Below are 19,809 nucleotides of genomic sequence, written 5' to 3' on the forward strand. Positions count from 1 at the left end.
CCCCCCCCTCCGGTTACGTAACGGCGGCCGCACGCGGCGGCCCCGCTCCCCCACACGGCGGCCACGTGCGCCGCGCGCCACACGGACTAGGCGGAGCCACTGGCAGGGTCGGAGCCACTTTATTGGAGGAAAACGCAGCGGCGGGGCGGAGCCAGGGGCCGTGAGGGGCATCTCCCCGCCCCCTCACGCGCCGCTGCACGCGGCCCCCGTGCGAGCCCCGGCCCCGCCGCCACGTGCGGCCCCGCCCCCGGGCGGCAGCAGCGCCCCCTGACGACGAGGCCGGGACAGCGCGGCTCTCCCGCTACCGGCCACCCCGCGGCTCGGTCCCCACTATGGCACCGGGAGGGGCGGGCGAGGAGGAGGAGGCGGCGGCCCAGAACCGTCCACGGAGCCTGTAACCGGTTACAGCAGCGACCGTGGAAATTCCCGGGCCGAATCCCCCTCGACAGCTCCGCGCCCCTCTATCAAGGCACTGTGCACGTGGCTGGCTGTGCTTGTTAGTAATTAGTGACAGGAGTGTCTTAAGGCAACCAGGTAAAGTTAGTTAGCATTTCGGTAATCAAAATAGGTTTGCTTTGAACAGCAGTGCGTGGGCTGGAAGGACAGCAGGCTCCAAGCGGAGAGGCATCAGGTGGCACCTTCAGCTGATCCCAGCTTCCTCCCGTAACTCACGAACTCACAGACCAGACTACAAAAGAAAAAGTAGGACAAAGGGTGTTCTCCTTCAGCCCATCAACCACAGCAACCCTGCATTTTAAGAACTTTAGGTATTGGGGATTTAAGAGTTTTTCCCATCTTGGTTTTCCTAGCTTTAGTCTCCCCTGGTGCCTGTGTGCCGACACTTCTCACCCAGGACAATGTTACCTGTTGCCAACCATTACCGCAGCGTCTGTTACTGTATTACAGCACAAGCTTCAGCTTCTTCCTCCCATGAAATACTTGGGGGTTATGTGAGAATTACACCAGCGAGTGAGTGGTACATTCCCTGCCTCGCTATTCCAACCCAACACTGCTATACCTTCACCCAGCAGCCAAGCCTCTACTTGTAGAATGCCTCCGGGCTACAGACCTGCTGCACTGAAAAGGGTTCATCCCGCAAGAAGCTGAGACAGATGGAAAGCAGCTTCCAAACAAGGGAGGTACATGGCATTCCTCCTTATACTTCTGCAATCTGCAGCTGTAAAAAGCTGAGGTTGCTCCTGGTTTCCAAGCCCTTGCTATTTGCACCTCACCTGTGTGCCACTGCACAGGCCTTGGAGATTGAGCTATTCCAGCTCCCACAGCCCACCATTCATTGTGGGCAACAGCTGTTAAAGCAGTCGCTGCTATTTCAAATTAATGTCTTATGTGCTATCATGTGGGTATCCTGGCTTTACTTCCACTGTACCAGTCAGTGAATCAACATCATCTATTCCATCTCTGTGAGAAATCCCCATCTGGATGAAACTTACCAATAATGATGATGATGACAATGAGAACAACAGCTATCAATATTGCCCACATCTGTGAAAAAAGCCATACAACACTTACTACAAACTGCAGAGCAGCATTAACCGGCCTTTAGGGTGCAGGAAAGCAGCCCCTGCAAGGTGCTTTTGCACTGTGCGCCAGATCTAACAAGGCAAGTAGAACTTCCTCAGCAAGCAAGCTCGCTTCACTACAGCTTGGAGATGGGGGGCCACGCACGCAGGCAAAGCAGACCAACAGCCTCTTTTTCACTGAGCCTCCGTGCAAAGCCTGTTTCAGGTGACTATACAAGCAGGAGTCAAGAACTACTAAACATCATTTCTACTCTTACCCTATACTGCCTCTTTCAGAGTCTTGCTGCTCACCGAAGAGGATTCCAACCTTCGCCAACAGCTACAAGTACAGAAGTCTCCGGAAGCTCCTTCTACTTCAATGCTTCCTGCACGTTAACTCAACCTATGCTTTTTTGGCCTTCCTGTTCCCCAAAGCCTCAGGTTACTGAAGCATTTCCCTCTGGCCATGACCATCTTAGATAAGGTTCCCGCATCAAGTGGCACAGCTGGTAATCCAGCTCATGGTTACTTCACCTAACCACTATGCCATATTTTAAAAACACAGATGCTGGAACTGAAATAACATTGGCTAAAGTCTCTTTTCCTTCTGCATTTTGAGACACAAACTGTAATGGCATTAACTGCAACACTGCGTAGCATAAGTACACAAGCCATGGTTACCTTACAGTTCTTCCACCAATACTTCCTTTTCAGCTTGGCTGCACTGGTCTCAAACTGGGATGCTCCTGCTTGCAGCGCATCAGCACGGTCATCCAGCTCTGACAGCTTCTGATCTCGCTCCAGCACCTTGTCCACATTCACTCTCATGATGTCAACCACCTACATCAATTTAATGTTTACAGTAAGTCACCGGCTGCATCACCCACTACTGAACTGCAGGCAACAGACAGCAACACACAGTACTCTTCATGCTCTCTTCTCACGAGGTAAGAGCTACTGCCTTTTAGTATATCCAGTCATAAGGTGAAACAAAACTCACCTGCAGCTGGAAGCCCAATATCTACTTTAAAACGTTAGTCATGCCAGGCATTCCCTTAAACCCGGGAAATAAATCCTGACTCACTTCAGCAGTCGAGATGTATAAACATGATAGTCAACCATGTGTCAAAAGAATACTGTCAGTAGCCAGCCTCGACTTTGGACTCCTCAAATCTGGACATGTCATATTTGGCAGTCAGCCTTCATTGCTACTGATGAGAGAAAGGCTTGTTCTCTGTAAGAGCAAAAGTTTTTATCTTTACTTATGCCAAATCCTCAAGCACTGACTGCAGCTAGTGTTTGGACACCGGTAACCTCTCTCTACTGCCCCACTCCAGCTGAATGGGTATTTTTTTTTTAAACCTTTGCAAGAGTTAAGATGACACAAGTATAATAAAGCAAGCTGAATGATATTAGGCTTCTCTGTCGTATAACGAAGGGGAACCTGCTTTGGCCAAAATATCCCTTCCAGTTATACTGGTGTCCTGAAGGACAACAATGACACTGCTATCAGACTAGACTTTTACCTCATCTACTTGGTGTTGAGTCTGCTGAAGACGACGGTTACCACCAGCAGCCACATTTGAGCTTCCAGGAATAGTGGCTGACCTGCAGCAAAGAAAATCATCATTATTCTGTTTAGCTTTTGATAGGTTGTGGGTTTGGCTTTAAGCGGATATGCTTAGAGTACACAAGTTATCTCATTTTCCTGAAAACAGGAAACTTGTATTCCTAGAACAAATATGGGGCAGTTTCCTATTAGAGAAGTGATGTCTTAACAGCTGGTAATAGGTGTAAGTCATGCAGCATCCCAAACATCTTGCTTGATGTGCTAAAAGACAGCAGCAGCTTGCTAATGCTGGTTTACAGTAAGGCATATGGCAATTCCCTGTGAAATTGTTCACAGAGCCCAGACATTCCAGAGTCTAGGCTCAGGGCTGTTCCTCTTCTCCAGTATGAACACAAATACTGCACTTCAAGTTACAGCAGTTCACAAAAAATTAAATACAGAAAGTTAACGGTTATTCTAACTGTGTGCTCTTCCAGTGGTTGCCTCCATCCCCGTTCTTTTGAAACGGCCAACAGGGAGCAAGAGAAAGCACAAGGAAGAAAAGGCACCCAGCATACACAATTTACCTCCAATCAGTCTGAATTCATACTCTCAGGCAGTCGAGTTCTTTTTACCAGCTGCAACACCCTTCACCTTTGTAACAGACACAAGAGCCTCCGTACACACATCTCACACCCTTTTCAGCACTCCACTGTTTTTTTTTTTTATTGTGTATCTCTAGAACCACCTGTACTCAACTTGCCCTTCCGTGTTTTCATTTCCTCTGCACCAGAAGCACGTACCATTTCATGCATCCTGACACTCAGAGGAGCTGGATTTGAGCACGGGCTGTACTTACCCACTTGCACATTGACTTCTAACGTACATTTAGCAAGAACTAACGCGCCCAGAGGCACAAGGGGCGAACCAGGAAGGTGTGACAAGGCTCGAGAGCAGCAGCAACACAACCAGCCCTTCCGCGCCGTTCTGCTGCCGGTGCCAGCCCGGGGAGCCTCGAAGCGAAGCCTCCTCCTGAGAGCCGGGCCCCGAGCGCCGCACCCGCCCGGTCACCGGAACGCGGCCGCCAGCGCCCGGGCAGGCGCCAAGAGCGCCGGGACCGGGACCCGGCCCGAGCAGCGGCCCAGGGCGTGCGGCCCAGGAACGGGCGGGCTCGGCCTCCCGCAACCCCACCCGCGGGCGGCGCCGGCCCAGGCGGGGGGCACCCAGCCACCGCCGAGCGCGCAGCAGGCCCCCTGCCCCTGGTTCCCGTCCGCGGGGTCCCCCCGGCCCGGCCCGCACTCACATCCTGCCGGCGGGGCGGGAGCGCTGCCGGTCTCAGCCTCGGGCGCGGCCCAGCGACAACTGCGCGCCTCCCTGGCGGCGCCCAGGATATGACGCAATCGGGGGCGGACCCGGGGCGGGCACGCCCCCCGGGTGGGCGGGGCCAGGGGGCGCCGGGCGCGGCCCGGGGTGTCTCTCGCCCCTTTCTGGAACCCCGAGGGGAGCGGGCCGCGGGGCCGCGGGGGGAGCGGGGCCGGGCCAGGCCGCCGGGGGAGCTGCGGGCGGGCTGGGCTCGGCTCGGCTGTGGCGGGAGCTGCGGGGCCGGGCCTGAGGAGAGGCGCCCCCCGCCCGCGGCTGTGCTGGGGGGGCCTGCGGCGGGGGCCCGCGGTGCTCGTGCTCCTGCACAGCGCCCGTCCCGCGGCCGGGGCGCGGGGGCAGCACCGGGTGTCTAAACGTCCCTCCAGCTCGAACCGCTGCGAGGTTCTGACCAGTGGTTCTGTGTGCAGCCGCCGCAGCCCGGCCCCCCCCCGGGCAGGACACGGCCCGGCCCCTGCCCGCTTTGGTGTGTTGATGCGCCCTGGTGTGGCTTCGGGGGTGCTGCCGGGGCGGGACACTCCGGTTCTCGGGGGCAGCACCCGCAGGGGCGGTGCAGTCACGCTGCCGCGCCAGCAAACGCCTGGCCCGAGCTGCTGGGCCCAGGTACGGGCGCCGAGGAGCTGGGCTTGGGCGGTAGAAGTGGGCACACTTGTTCTTTACGTTAAACCAGCGTGTGCCCTGCATCTGAGGGGGAACGCCTGCCCAGGCAGGCAGGTTGCCCTTATCCCTCCTGCGGGTTGTGGAGGGCTCTTGGCGCAGGCCAAGCCTGGGAGTGCAGCTGGGCTCTGCTCGCAGACCCGGGGCTCATGCCTGCGCTGGCCTGGCTGGGACGGAGCTGTGTTCTCCATCGCGCCGTGCCGTCGTAACACCCGTGTTTTGGCTGTTGCATCAAGGCCTTGGCCGTTTCCCCAGCTGCCCCCGCAGCGCAGGCTGGGGGTGGGTGAGGCTGGAGGGGACACGGCTGGGCAGCTGTGCCAAAGGGGCCGAAGGGTTGTTCTGACCCAACAGCAATGAACGTGGGGGGAGGGGGGTGCCATTCTTTCCATGGTATCGGACAGCTGCTGGGAGGTAGCACGTGACTGCTTTTTCATCACTTGTTTTTATTTTTCTTCTTTTCCTTTTTTCCCTTCGCTTACAAAACTGTCTTTATCTCACCCCAGGCATTTTTTCTCCCTGTTGCCCTTCAAATTCTTGTCCCCCACAACACTGGGGAGAAGGGGGGGAGGTGGGGGAGCGAGCAAGCAGCTGGTAGGTGCTTACTTTCTGGTCAGGGTCAACCCCCCACAATGCTAAAGAAGAACCCAGGAATTAACAGGCACGTAAAACGGAAAACATGGGAAGTATCACTGAGCAAATGGGGGAGCTTAATGCCAGTTTATTCTTGAAGCAAAACATAATTAAACTCGTTCCTCTGTAGTCCAGAAGAAACTCCTAATGAAAGCTCATCTTCTGTTGTGGTCCTGGGTTTTGGAAGAACTTACTCATAGTAGTACTAACATAACCTTTCACCGGCCAGATGATGAGTGTATTACAGCTGTCTGTCCCTGCTAGGCTGGCCTGGCGCTCAGCTGCGGGAGTTGCGTTATTGAGGGCTGGTTCCTGTACTGTAGTATCTGTTCCATGCAGTAGTTATTAGTATTACTGTGCTATTAAGAGAGACCTCTTAGGCTCTTGCATCAGCAGGGCTCTTGAATTCCACCAAGATTCACCTCTGCTTTGTACACAATGTAGGATTTAGTGTTCTACTTCTAGGTCTGCGTGGTTTCTCACGGAAAGCCTGGATGCCCTGCCCTGGAAGTGACTGTCTACTGGAGAGGAACTGAAAATAATTTTATCCCAGAAAAGCTGGTCGTCCACAGATGAACACGTTTATGCTACTGTATAGACCTGCTTGAAGTTGTGTTAGAGAACCTGATCAGAACTGGGGCCACCTAACAGCTGGTGAAACATTTACAAATATTATATAAACTTAGATAATTTCACAGACTTTCTGCATTTGAAAAACTACAGCCTATTGCCTTGAAAACTTTAATTTCCACCAAACCAGGCCACTAGCTGCAGCTGGGCTGAACTGGGACCTTAAGGAGAAAGGGATTTTTCATGCTTTGTGTAGTTGTGGTCATCTTGACTCACTCTGTAATCCGAGGCTCAGATTTATGGGTGGACGGGTACCCAGCTTCCATGGGTTGGGAAATTTTCCTTTCTGCTGCAGGGGTGCGGAGAACACACAAAAAGGAAAACTTTCTGCTTGGGGAGAGGGCCTCGTGGGAAGGAGAGCGGGCGGCTGATGGGTGCGTTTTGTAGAGCAGCAGCTCGCGTGGGAGCTGCGGCAGGGCCCTGGGTCTGAGCCGGTGGCGCACAGCAGCGTCCTGGAGCTGCGGGCTGGCCTCGGAACTGGAGCGGGCCCGGGCTGGCAGCACTGGGCAGGGCAGCAGCACGCTCCGGCAGTGCTCCGGGAGGTGAGGAGCTCCCCTTGAACACGCTGCTTTACGGGCTGGATGAGGGCAATGTGCCGGGATACCGCAGCAGAAAGGGTGGCAGATCCAAGGGCTCGGCCCCTCCTCGTGGGGAAGCTGGGGGCTGCTCAGCTTCTGACCCCTGAGAGACTAGGTGCTACTTACAGGCAGGTGATGTAGTAGAAGAAACACATTTTCTTCACGGTTGCTTTACGGCAACTGAAGCACCCGTGTCACTTTTAAACTAGGATGGAAGAGACGTGTTTAAAAAAAGGCGCACGCTTTGTATGGGGAAATTTTCTTTGTTTTTAATTTACAGCAGAAAGAATATAAAGCATTCAGAAAACATTTTCCATATTTTAAGGGCAATTCAAAACATTTTGCATGGTTCCAGCAGCTGAGTTCTTCAACAGATCCATTGATTCAGTGATGCTTTACATGCACGGTTACAAAAATAAAACTTACAAAAGAGAAGACATCTATACTAGTTTTACATGCAAGTCTTGGGGACCCCCCATTGGGCACCAGCTATTGTGTGGAACTGCCATAAGCGTGCAACCAGAGAGGGGGTTCATGTTATATTCTGTATTTCTTTCACACAGTATTACTGCTGTCGAATGTGTTTCACAAAGGAGCAATTCCATTATCAGAAGACAGAAGATCTGGCTCCTGGCACTTGGGAATTCGAATTTTCCCGGAAAGCTGCACTTACTTATCTTCCGTGAAAACGTTAAGTTCCACAACCAAGAAAAGGGTGAGCAGAATCACTTCACTGCGGGGGGAGCCTTTCTCACTCCCCAGCGATACACTGAAGGGTTATGGCCCGACACAACAAAGCACTTGGAAGCTGTACTTCGCTTCAAGCATGCAAGTAGTTCTGTTGCGCCTGTGGAATTGCTTGCATGGTTAACAGCAAGTACACGCTTAAACGTTTGGCTGAAGCAGGATCTAGATTAGTAGATACACCACCAGGCCCATGGATCTGGAAGAGTAATTTGAAATAGCTCTGTATATTACTGAATCTTTTTCGGTAAAGAGAGGGAGTTAAAACATTTCCACTGAGGTCACTACTCTTGTTAGGAAAAGGTCGATTCTATATTGTCACGTATCGGTCAATGGGAGCAACATTTTGATTTCAAAATGTCAGTTCTTCCAGTATTAATACAGAGCATTTCCAATTCATTCCAAAGGAGATTCTTCGGCGTCTCCTGTTCTGTTTTTGCGCGAGAGGAAAATTTAATGGTTAAGGTCCCAATTCCATACAGTAAATCAAGGCTATGAGGCTGCCCACAGGCACAGTGTGAGCGCCAGGCCATTCGTTTTTCTTTTTTCCTTTTTTTTTTTTTTTTTCCAAATTGAATTAGGTCATAAAGCAGCAGTTCAGAAATGTACAAGAGAATTCTGATAATGAGCTATAGCACATCTACTGTAATTCAATGCTGGCAGTGAAAAGAAGGAATTAAAAACAGGTACAATTATAGAAAAGGCACCAAGAGCACTGACCCCAGTTTTTTTGCCACAATCTTTGTTTTTACTCTTCTTTTAAAGACACCAGTTTAAAAGCTTCTTACGTGTGAATATTTTTAGGCTTCACAACAAGCCTTGTGTTTAAACATTGTAGTTGGTGGCCGGGATCAAGCAAGAACAACTATTCCAAAACTAACAATCTTAAATTTACACCAGTCCGTTCGGCAATTTGAAAATGCCACGAGCAAAACAAACACACAGGAGCAGTTTCTGATCTCAGACACATGTACGTAACCCACAGTAGCAACACGGACTTCAGGAGTTTCTTCCATTACATTCCTGTGTAAGAAAGATCAGAACCTGGTTCCCGTCGTTGAGAACGTGTGACGGTTTTAAATTAGTAGTTCAATTTAAAAAAACCCTAATTTCTTTGGCTCCTCACTATGTGGAAATAGCAATATACCATGACACCCCTACAAGATCAGTTTGCATCTTTTTTTACGTTTTACTTTATTTTTTTAAATTTTTTGTGCAATTTTTATGACATTTTCTGACTTCCAGCAGGAGATATGAAAATGTGAAACATATTTTCTACTTTTGTACTATTTTTTTTTTTTTTTTTTCAGTTTATGTTCATTCTAAGTGTTCTTTATCGGAGTGAGTGTATGGTGTTAAGCTAGATACGGTTTCTGTACTCTTATGATTATCTGCTTTGCAAAAGTAACTTAATTTTCTTAAGCAATATTAGCATTCACATTACTTGGCACCATTGGCAAAAAAAAAGAAAGACGGGGGAAAAAAAAAAAAAAAAAGAAGGAAGGAATCAATAAATTAAATCCAACCAAACCAAACTCCTGGTAGCCAAAATCAAATGTAAACATATCCTTTTTTTTTCTTTTTTTTTTTCTTTTTTTTTTTTAAGTAATGTTGCTCTGCCTTTTTTTCCTAAGTCTAAATACAGTAGCTCTTTTTTGCCATTTAGTCATGCTTTAGCAAAAATGTTCTTCTAAAGAACATTTAAAATAAAGTTTCTTATAGTGAAATAAAGTTTTTGTTTCATTTTACAGACCATAGCCACTAATGCTTTGCTTTGTTCATTTCTTTTTCTTGAGTTCATGCACATATCTCTTTGTTTTAATATATACAATATGTACAAACAATACATCCACACTCTTCTCGTTCATTCAGACAAAACTATACAAATAATAATTTTATCTTGCCAAGTTATTGACCCTTTGTGAATAAAATATTTAGTAATTAATCAATATATTCCCTTTCAAATATTTTTTTCTCATTTTCCATTTCTACCTTCTATATATACAGAAACTGCCCAGATTTTGATGAAGTAGCCAAAATAAGAAATTTACTGGCCAGAATGCAGCACCACTCTGATCTTTAGGTGGTATAAAATGTCCAGGCAACATATGTATGTGACTCTGCAAAACGACAAGAGGTTTGACAAGTACTTAAGAGAAAAAGCTACATGTTGGACCAACTCTTTTAAGAAATTAATCAAAATAATAATAGCACATGAAAGTAAGGCTACAAAATAAAGTGCTGAATATGAGAGAAAGTACGTGACAATTGATATGTTTGCAGGTTCTAGTAAAAATACCAAAAAAACGTTTTAAAACGTGCGTAAGCTGCTCTCTCGGTTCCTCACGCGTTACCCGTTTATCTCACACACCAACCCCTTCTGTACGTTCCCACGGGATGTATTAAAAACCTGCAGATTTAAAAAGTTGCATTAAGTGTGCTGTAGAGATTGAAATCAAACACAAAGGACAGGAGTGCGAAGGAAATGAGGATGCATGGACCCAATAAAGATGTCCTGATCTAAGCCCCTCCACTGAGACTCTCAAAGCTTCAGTTTCTTGGAGATGACTGACAGGTGCAGGAACAGCATTCTTGTGTTGCTTGTGCATTCCCACCTTTTCTCAACAATATTTTTGGTATAGTATTTGTACAGTTCCACATGTTGTTTAATACAGCCCTATATGAAAAGGATAATTAATCGCTTCTTCCTTCTCGGAGAATGAAGCAACTCACAATTTCCTCCTGGTGTCTTTTGTTTTCCCCATGATCCAACAGAAGATTGAGTTCCAAGATGTCTTGCTGAACAAATTAAAAGTTGTCCATGAAAGTGCAAATGCAATGACCAAAACATTACTGTTAAAATCCTGCAGCTGGTATTTCCAGAACTGCAGTGGGTATTTTTGTTGTTGTTGCTGTTGCATGTCTCTGCTAAAAACAGAAAATGAAAACAGTCTGAAAAGCAATGTCACATTGCTACGGGATGCTGCTGCGGATCTTCAAGTTCCTTGGCCTTTTTCAATTCTTTCACTCTGAAAAAACAAAGAGGAGCTATATAACACTTCTATCGCAAATCTCTTTCAAGACAGAAAATCAAAATGATTCCTCACTCTAACCTCCCGTGCAAAAGAGCCAGCTCCCAGAGAAATGGCAGGAGGCTAATACGTTCCTGACGCTGTGAACAGTTGGAAGCGCAAGAAAGGGCCACTAGAAATCTGAGACAAACGTGTTCGGAAAGAGCTACTTATGTCCGGCTGCTGTTTTTTCCTGACACTGGTAACTGCAGCTGGCCTTCCTTCTGGGGCTGCCCTATGGAACTGCTTGGGGGTCTTGGACTGCCGTTCACTAACTGCTTCTGCAGCTGCCTGCTGTCCCAGCTGCTACAGCAAAGGGGCTTCTCAGCGCTGACCCCTTTTCTCCACACATCGCTGAAGCGGCGACAATTTGCTGTCGTGCCCAGCACGGCAGGGAACACCAGTCAGCTGTACTTACAGGGGAAGCACAACGCGATACAGAACCTTGTGTAGGAAAGCGTGCAGATGTCAGCAGAAGAACCGGTATGGGTGTGAAGAAAGATAACCTTCACACTTATTCCAGCTGCTAGCGCCTGTATTTTTGAGCATGTTGTTGGCAGCAGATTCCTATTTTTTCCCAGCCAGCAGTGGAGGATACTGCGTGCCAAGGGACACGAACCTACGATGTGGAAGAATTGCTCTCCCTAGATGCGGCCCGATGCTTTGGTTCTCAGCTCTTTAAAACATGTGCAACACGTTACCTCCTCTAGCACTTGTCAGCATAAGAACTAAGTCATCACTGAAAGCTGAAATAATTAAAAATCAAATTAAACGATGAAGAGAGGGGAACAGTTTCAGTCCCATCGAGTAAAGCAAAATCCTGCATCAGTGCTGGAGCAGCAGCGATCCTCTGCTCAGGCCAACAACCTGGCTGCGCGTCAGGGAAGGCTGCCCGCCGGGGAGCCCAGCGTGGCTCTGCCTCCTGCTGCAGGCAGCCCCTCTCTGCAGTGCCCTCTCCCTTTGCCACCTGCCTCCACGTGTCTTCCCTCTGCTGCTGCGAGGGGAGGACCCCCCCAAAAAGGGGGAGAACACAGCCTGAATTCAGGTGATCTAGCAAAGCACATACATGCCCAACTGACACAGCAAAAACTTGAAAGGACAGATAACGAAGGAATGGCACGAAGAATTGTGTCAGAGCTCAAGTCTGTGTAACAGAATCCAACTAAGAGCAGATGAACTGAACAAAGCCTAAGTAAATACAAGCAGCAAAGGATGTCGGGAGAGCTCAGCAGCAGCAACGTCGGTTTGTAGCTTTTGTACGTAGACTTCCACTCACACATCTGCTTTTGGCTCTTGCATGAGCCTGCTACGTAAGGACATGATGAAGGCTGTAAACTGACCTCTATAAATACACCTCCATTCCACTGTTCTACTTACTCATTTTTCTGCACATACTAAGAATCGCAGTCAAAAGGGAGGTGGCTGCCCCTAACTGTTTTAGCAGACTCAAAGCTCTAGCACTCAGAGGTGTTCTTCTCTTTATTTGTGGAACTGGGGGAAACGGGAGTCAATGAGTAGTAAATCACACTAACTGATACACAGGTCAGGCCTTTGCTAATTACCTTAATTACACCAAACTGTTTGGGAATATCATGCACGGAAAAGACAGAGGGCTCTGCTAGCCCAAGTGCACGTGTCGTTTCCAGAGCCTGGGAGACCTACATCCGAGGGGCCACGGCACTCCTCCGCAATCCGAGGCTGGCGGAGGGCTGCCCCTGTACAGCTCCCCAGATGCCAAGCAGCGCTCTGACCCCCAGGCTGAGAAGGGGCAAGGCAGCCAGCAGCACCGCTAGCTCCGAATTCCCACCTGGGTAGCTGCGCTGAGCCTAAACGCCTGCTACAACGTCACAGAGACATTTCCTACAGGGAAATCCTGGCTCCCTGCAAGCTGGTGTCTAAAGGGCCCTGCTGCCATCAGGGTGCGGGGGCCGCAGCACCACACAGAAGGCAGTGGCAGGGCCAGGCTCGCCCGCAGCGGGTGACGACATCCTACAGTGCTACCTGCTGGGAACACCCAGACCAGCTTTTTACTAAAGGAAACGCAGGAGGACTGGTACGGTGAACTGAAAACGCTCACAAATGACAAACTGACCATCTTCAGTGTATTTGGATTTCCTTCCTTTCTTGCAGCAGAAAAGCAGCTTCTCCCTTTTCATTATTACTAATACTTTTATTACTGCACCACTTCGAAGCAGAAGGTCAGCCTAGACCCCTGCTCTGCTAGAAAAATGTGGTGTGCCTTTGCGCACTAGGTAAATTTTAAGGCTTAGATTAACTACGTTCAAGATACCGTCAATTAATACATGATTTGCAGTGCAACTTCCAAGTGTTTTCTGTTGCACTTCAGTACTGTAATGTAAAATTAACCTGTTATTATCAATCTCTTACTGAGAACATGCACATTAGATAAGCCAGTGGCTCTTTCACTGAGACATGCTACACCTTAGTTTAGCACTTCAACATGCAAGAGCTACACTAACAAAGCACTTTTGCTGGAAGAATGCAAGACATGCTTCGCTGCAAACTTCAACCTACGGCATGCAATTATCTGTACTGGTGCAGACCTCTTGAATCCGTTTAACTGCAACACACATGCCAAAGGACGTTAATTACTACAGCACTCAATATTTGCATGAGTACAGATCCTATTCAGAAATACGCAACACTTCCCTTGATCAAGTTTTTTGCTTTATGTTGGTTTACAGCCTTTCAGGCTTCTAAAAATGTTGCAGGTGCAATGATAATTACTGCTTAAAAACACAAGCACATACAGTACAGAATTTCCCTACGGCAAAGTTACAGGCTTGGGAATTTGTCACAGGTACATTACAGAGAGATGCTGTTTAGTATGTAATGGCTTAAAACAAACCCTGCATTTACAAACTTAAGCTTCAAGGTGATGACCATCCAAATTTATTAAGCTACCACATATTTTTTTTTTATTAAACTAACCTCTGTGGTCCATGTACATAGTTGTGCATGTTACCTGCAAACCAGGAGTGCAGTAGGTACCACAAGGCCTGCCTGTGGGGAACACGCTGCCTGGCAGGTAAGGAGACCTGCGCTGACCTCCCCCCCGTGCGCAGAAGAGGTGGCGTGGGAGGCCAGAGAAGTTGCTCTTCCCTCTCCTGGCAGCTGGCTCAAGGCAGCCTCGCTCGGCTGGGGGATCTGCAGCGCAGCACGGCCAGAGAGGGTCTGAAGCCCCTCTAACTGCTAATGAGTCACTGACGAATGCACAGCCAGACCAACACCTGGGGAGCACCAAAGCAGTGCTGCAGACGCCCTCCTTCCCCAAAGCAGGGCTAAACACAAAGTGCCAGGACCACTGTATGCATCAAGCTAGATAGCAGACCAACGTCATCCGTTTATTTTATCCTTTAAAATAACTGTTCTTAAACAAGTCTCTGAATTGCTTCATCAAGAGAACCTAAATCTAACTGCTTTCAACCAATTAATTCTTTATTGGATACTCTGTAGTGCAGCCCTCCCTGTGTCTTAAAAGTCCTTGTAGTCCTCATTTAACATTTCTTTTCAAGTAAGTTCCTTACTCGGTGGTACTCTGCTTTGATTTTGTTACAACAATACAAAGTGTCAACTGGAGGGGGGGGCTGGTATTTCCTCTTCATTAATGTTTGGTGTAATAAACCCTCTACATTTTAAAATGCGCTTAAAAATACAGTTTGACCAGGGAAGAATTTTGTATGAATTAGGCACTTGAAAACAGAAATCCACTGAGTAAGCGCTGCTAGAAGAGTTTATAAGTGTACAGTACGGCACTGCCTTCATGCTAGAAGGCGATCTTTGGTTCCTATTTCTCCACTCTTAAATTTGGGCAGGGGAAGAGGGCCAAAGTGTGGTATTTGCAGTTACAACCATTAATAAACTGCTCTAAGAAAAAGAACGCTACTGGAATTTATAGAATAGTACAGCAGAAAGGATGTTCTTGGAGAAGATGTTTCAATCCAGGTTGGCAGACTTACAGTGACTTTCTAATTTTTTTAAAATGACAGAAAAAACAAAGAGGGCTGAGAGCAAGTAATACCAGCAGGCCATATGCTGACGGATGGCACGCAGACCTTTCCAGAGGTCTACAGGCACTGGTGTGCTGGTTTGGATCAGTTCTGGAAGTGCCTCCAGCGGCACGGGGACTGGATGGAGGTGAGGACAATTCAAGTGACACAGGGCTGTATGCCAGAGCGCACCAGAGAGGGCAGCGGGCTCCGGCTGTTGCAAGACTCAACCCAAGAAGTACCATCCTAGTTCAGCAGCTACTGAAACCATGCACAAAATCGCAAGGACCGTACGTTTAGTTTTTCACTGATGAAGCCTTCGAAAAAAGCCCTCCTCAGATAACATTCCTTCCAGACAGTGAGTGCCTCTAGGGTACAAAGTCATTCCCTCAGCAATTGCTGAAGAGCGGATGGACGGAAAAAGCACGTGCAATAGGGATGATTACTGAAGGTGTCGGAATCACAGCCGTGGTACTGACACACAGAAAGGGAAAAGAAGATTATTTCAACTACGAGCTTTGAATCCTGACCTCAGGAGCTATGTCTCGGCTCCCAGATCACTCCAGCCAGACAAAGCTTCTGCCCTTCGAACAGTGTCCCCTGCCTGGGCGCCATACAGGAGCTTGCGTTGTTACGTGCTGAAGCAATGTGGAAAGCGACAGCCCCAGAAGCGAGCACAGCAGCTCCTCTCCCACGTGCCCTCCCCGGTCTGTATGGGGTGTCAGCAAATGAACCAGGCCTACTTCAGAAAAGTTACAGCAACGATGGCTTCATGGGTAAAGCGTAACACAAAGCTGCTTCATCAAATTTACTCCGTAATGCCCAGCCAGGGAAATGTTTAATGAATCTGAATGCAGAAGATCAGTATAAAGGACAGGGTGCAGGAGCCAGAGGAGGCCGTCTGGCGAGTTACCTGTTGCTCTGAGAGCTGAAATGGCCTGTGGGACATTTAAGAAAAGGGAGCTCTCGCCTTTTTCCAGATATCTCATTTGGGCAGCAAAACAAAAAAGACAGAAAGGCCCAATAAGAATGACACCCCAGAGCATGCGGTCTGCGATTTAACACACCCGTTTGAGCTCCAAATACATTCAGCCCCTGCAAGAGGTAAATGAAAACAGAAATTACTTTGACAACTGTTGTTGCAGGTACAGTGACGCACACCCCTATATGACATTTTCTCACGTCATCCTGAACTCGAACCAATGGGACTTTTCAAGCCCATAAAATTTTCCCCCATTCTCCATCTTCCTAAGAGATGCAAGAAACCAGGTACTTAAATGCAACAGCTGCTGCATAGCACATATTAAAAAACCACAAAACCCACAAGTGTGCACAGGAGTAGGAAGGGTTTGTTGCTGAAATGCCAAGAGAGGGAAGGGTATGCAGACAACAACAGAATATAGTAGATGTTTTTTATTCAGGTATGAAATAAAGTTGTACTTACCAGAGAAACTGACTTCAGCTGTTACATGCACACTCCCCAAACCAGAGAGCAGCATTTAACCAAACCGTAAGAAAATGCGGTGGGGGCAAGGGGATCTATTTTTAAATGAAAGATGCCGTGAAAAGAATACATCCTTCATTACTCATGATCGGAGGAAACAAGCGCACTTGTTCTGCCCCAGAGAGGACCGAAGTTTCGCCGCAGGCAGGAAGCGGTCAGCTAGCCTAAGGACTCAGGAGAAGACTCACTCCTCACCCTGCTCCAGATCACCTGCCTACCGAGAGCACGGCAGAGGGTGGCAGCTCAGCGGCCGTGTGTTTCTGTTTGTGCCCTGGACCTGGACCTTGAGCAAGGCTCTCCTTCACAGGAGGCTACAGCAGATGCCGTAACTGTTGAGCAGGGAAAGAGCAGTGTAGCAGGCACTGTGATTAGCAAAATCTGTCCGCTGGAGTGCGTTCCCCTGAGAGGAAAACTATTACTTTAGGGCAACAGTAACTTGATATAGTTTGGTTCCCCCCCGCTGCCCCCCGAGAGTCTTTTCATTTCTCCCACAGTTTTGTCTCACATGAGTTGGCCAATAAAATCTCCCACCTCTCCCTCCTTACTGATCCTGGTGTAACGTAGCCCAAATAAATCCGGAAAAATTAATGAAATCAATTTGAAAAGAGGTTTTCAAACTGAAACGTGGAAGCGAGTGCTGTGATCATTTCTTTGCGCGCGCAGACTACAAGAGCATGGTGTCAGGGTACAGAACACATCAGATTTGTATATTACAGACAGACATATGCTTGCATGCATCCCTGCAGCACATATGGACATGTCAGCTTGTGCACATCAGAAGGCCCAGAAATACTTTCCTTATGTGCATGCACGCCAGCAGCGTATGCACATAGGTTGCTATCAGAATGCAAAGCAGCAAAGAATCATTTGCTGTAACAGACTTATTTTGGCAGAACAGCAGCTAACACATTTTGTGATAGCTCACAGCTTACTTTTTCCAGAGAACTCCCTGATTTCCCAATCAATCCCACACCACTTGCCATTCAAGGCAAAACCTGCAAATGCTACTAAACTTCCAGAATCTGCCTCCTGCTAATTTCTCATACACAGTTACATACACAAAGCCTTGAAACGCACTAACTAATGCTCCTCCAACACTGACGTCAGCTGCACCTGGAGCAGAACCACCACATGGTACCTACCCTCAGGGCTGGCTTCCCCACCTCGCTCGAGCCCAGGGGTCCATGCACTAGCTGCAGGCCTGGACCCTCTGCTCCCTCCTCTTTACAGTCCCCTCTACCATGCACTGACCATGCAAGTCAAGTCTGTTTTAGCGTACCTGGAGACTGCAGCGTGCATCTCTCTTTTAGGAGGAATCCCAGCCTTGAATGGAAAGGCACAACAGCACAACTGCTTTACTCTCCTACATTCAAGTCATGGGTGGCACACTCTTTTCAGTTTTGAATATGTCTAGCCCACTTTGCTGGGTACATTTTGAGTTTATATTATTTTTCCTACTTGTAGGACAAAGGTCTAAAAAATACATCCCCTCCTGCCCGGCATGCAAAGGTTACACGCGGTGCAGCCAGTGGCACACGCAGCAGAGGCTGCAGCCTGCGCCGTTCCCCGGGGTGCGGAGCACAGGGAGCAGGGTGTCCTGCTGGCAGCCAAGCCTGTGGCCACCGGGGCAGGCGGAGATGCCCCAGAGCAGGGCACAGCAGGAACTGTGCCGGCGTGCCTCCACGCAGCCAGCCAAATCAGCTAAGCAGGAATTCTCTGGAGAGAAGGAAGACTGCGAAGAGCACCAAAACTGCAACATTAGGAGTAGCTGGAGGCAGGAACGTATTTGGAGCATACCAGCATCTAGCTGCCAACATGCACGCGACTCCCTTTCCTCACACTCTGTGGTCCATGGCTAGCCAGACAAAACCAAGAAAGACTGGGAGACCCCAGTTACTGTGTGGTTGAACCAGCCCCAGGCAGCTAGCCCTGCAGCACACTGCTCTACCGCCTGCTAAAGAAAATAATTTCCCTGCAGCATTCATTATCGTCCCATGGATATGGTAACTGACCCCAAGATTAAAGATGATTAAACATGCTAATGTTTTTTCACATAAAAGTAGGCACTTACTTACGCCCCTTACAACAGAGAAAGGAAAATTTATCAGAACGAGGTGGGTTTTTTAAGTTACTTACAGGAAATTTTATTTTTCAGAAACAGATTACATTTTTTCTGCAAGAAGCTTCTGAAACCAGACACCCAACTGCAGACCAAAAATTACCAGCCCTAGTTACACACAAAGCATCAGGTTAGTAACAAACAAGTCACTCAGTCAGTTGCACCATTAAGAAAATACAAGCTATTTTTACACGGTTCCTAAATTAACCTGTGTTAGTTGTAAAGCACATTACCATACGTGCTAAGACCTGGAGCTAAGGTTTTCCAGCTAGCAGATTCACAGCACTGGTGTCTTTGTAATCAGGAGTAATGTGTCTTTTCATCAGAGCAAGATCCATGGAAGCAGCACTTAAAGAGTTAAGGTGCATCCGGGCCATTTCCCCCATTTCATCCAATTCTTACTTCCTTGATCATTAGTGAAGAACCAGAATTGTTACTTGTGAAAAACTGAGGATATGCAACAAAACATGGCAGCACAAGGGTCAGTTTGGAAAGAAATGTCACTATTGGAAAGAAGCGACATTAGAAGTCACCACTCCTCCTCTGTTAGGCTCAATAGTTAAACAAATAATGATGTCTCCAGCATGCTTAAACCCTGTTCATACTCTCAGTCCCGAGCCATAAAAATAATCTCTGCAATTCAAAGCCAGTAAAACCCCACAATGAACAAGTCTGTTTTCTTTTCTGAATGTTATGTGGAAGTAGGAGTCCAGGTCATCCCTCCCTCTGTCCCTCTGCCTCTCCTCCCTTGCTGAAACAGCAGGAATAAACACACAGGTGGTGTTATTTCCAACTGCGGTGTCTGACAAAAACCCTGCTGTCCTACCACCTCTCAAATGCAAGACGGTACTCGGCAGTCCTGCTGGTGACCTGGGCATGTGCCTCGAAAGCTGCAGCCTTCCCCGCTCATACAGAGATCGTGACCTGCCATGGGAATGCTTTGGCATATTCCCACGCTGCTGGCGGAGGACTGCCCAGCCTGCTGCTGTGACTGAGCACAAGGCGAGCGGACTCTTTTCGTGCCAAGAACAAGGCTCCCGACAGAGGCTCACCTGGCATTTGCTCCAACACAGTTACAGCATCTTCATTTCAGGTGTTTTGTTTTCCTTCCCACTACACAGGTTAACAGCTGAGAGAAGCAGTTGTCAAAAAGCTGGCTCTAGTAAGGTAACCAGACGTGTAACTTACCAAAGACCAGCTTCTGGAAGGTAAGCATTGGTGCTTAACCACCTCAGGGAGTAAAAAGCAAGTGTGAAGAGCTCTTCTGCTTCTCTCTGGCTCAGGCAGAAACAAATACCCATCTAGAGTAGGCTGCATCTGTTCTGCAGCTTCCTACGATCTAGCCTGAATGCTGTCACAGTCCCATGACAAAGGACATCGTTACTCATTGAGCGTGTGTGAGCGCAGACCCCATCAAGCT

At 48.3% G+C, this 19,809-nt stretch overlaps 2 protein-coding genes across 19 annotated transcripts in view; both read right to left on the bottom strand.

Annotated features, from left to right (window-relative positions):
- Positions 1 to 103: 103 nt before the first annotated feature.
- On the bottom strand, positions 104 to 4,475 carry VAMP3 (vesicle associated membrane protein 3). 2 transcript variants are annotated; one of them, XM_055800604.1, is made up of 5 exons: positions 4,373 to 4,475; positions 3,047 to 3,128; positions 2,202 to 2,360; positions 1,452 to 1,503; positions 104 to 688 (listed from the first exon to the last, which is right to left on the bottom strand). In XM_055800604.1, coding segments are annotated over exons 1-5 (315 nt in total). In that variant the 5' UTR covers positions 4,375 to 4,475; the 3' UTR covers positions 104 to 668. The 2 variants fall into 2 exon arrangements, with proteins under 2 accessions (XP_055656579.1, XP_055656580.1); XM_055800605.1 differs by lacking the exon at positions 1,452 to 1,503.
- A 2,715-nt stretch (positions 4,476 to 7,190) lies between these two features.
- The window catches only part of CAMTA1 (calmodulin binding transcription activator 1), a 324,941-nt gene continuing 312,322 nt past the window's right edge, over positions 7,191 to 19,809 (bottom strand). For 16 of the 17 annotated variants that reach the window (XM_055799755.1, XM_055799756.1, XM_055799758.1 and 13 more), the window contains one exon: positions 7,191 to 10,714. In XM_055799755.1, the coding sequence (XP_055655730.1) occupies positions 10,651 to 10,714 (64 nt within the window). In that variant the 3' untranslated portion in view covers positions 7,191 to 10,650. Of the gene's footprint in view, positions 10,715 to 15,679; positions 15,862 to 19,809 lie in introns of all 17 variants that reach the window. The other variant, XM_055799761.1, reaches the window with a different exon arrangement.

The sequence above is a fragment of the Falco peregrinus genome, chromosome 3, assembly GCF_023634155.1.
Source record: "Falco peregrinus isolate bFalPer1 chromosome 3, bFalPer1.pri, whole genome shotgun sequence".
Taxonomy (NCBI): Eukaryota; Metazoa; Chordata; class Aves; order Falconiformes; family Falconidae; genus Falco; species Falco peregrinus.

What these genes read in the sequence shown, in the direction of transcription:
- VAMP3 (XM_055800604.1), bottom strand. An exon ending in CTCAACACCAAGTAGATGAG is followed by an intron (nt 2,361 to 3,046) that starts GTAAAAGTCTAG and finishes AAATTGATGTAG; the next exon opens with GTGGTTGACATCATGAGAGT. An exon ending in ATTGGTGGAAGAACTGTAAG is followed by an intron (nt 1,504 to 2,201) that starts GTAACCATGGCT and finishes CTTTTTTCACAG; the next exon opens with ATGTGGGCAATATTGATAGC.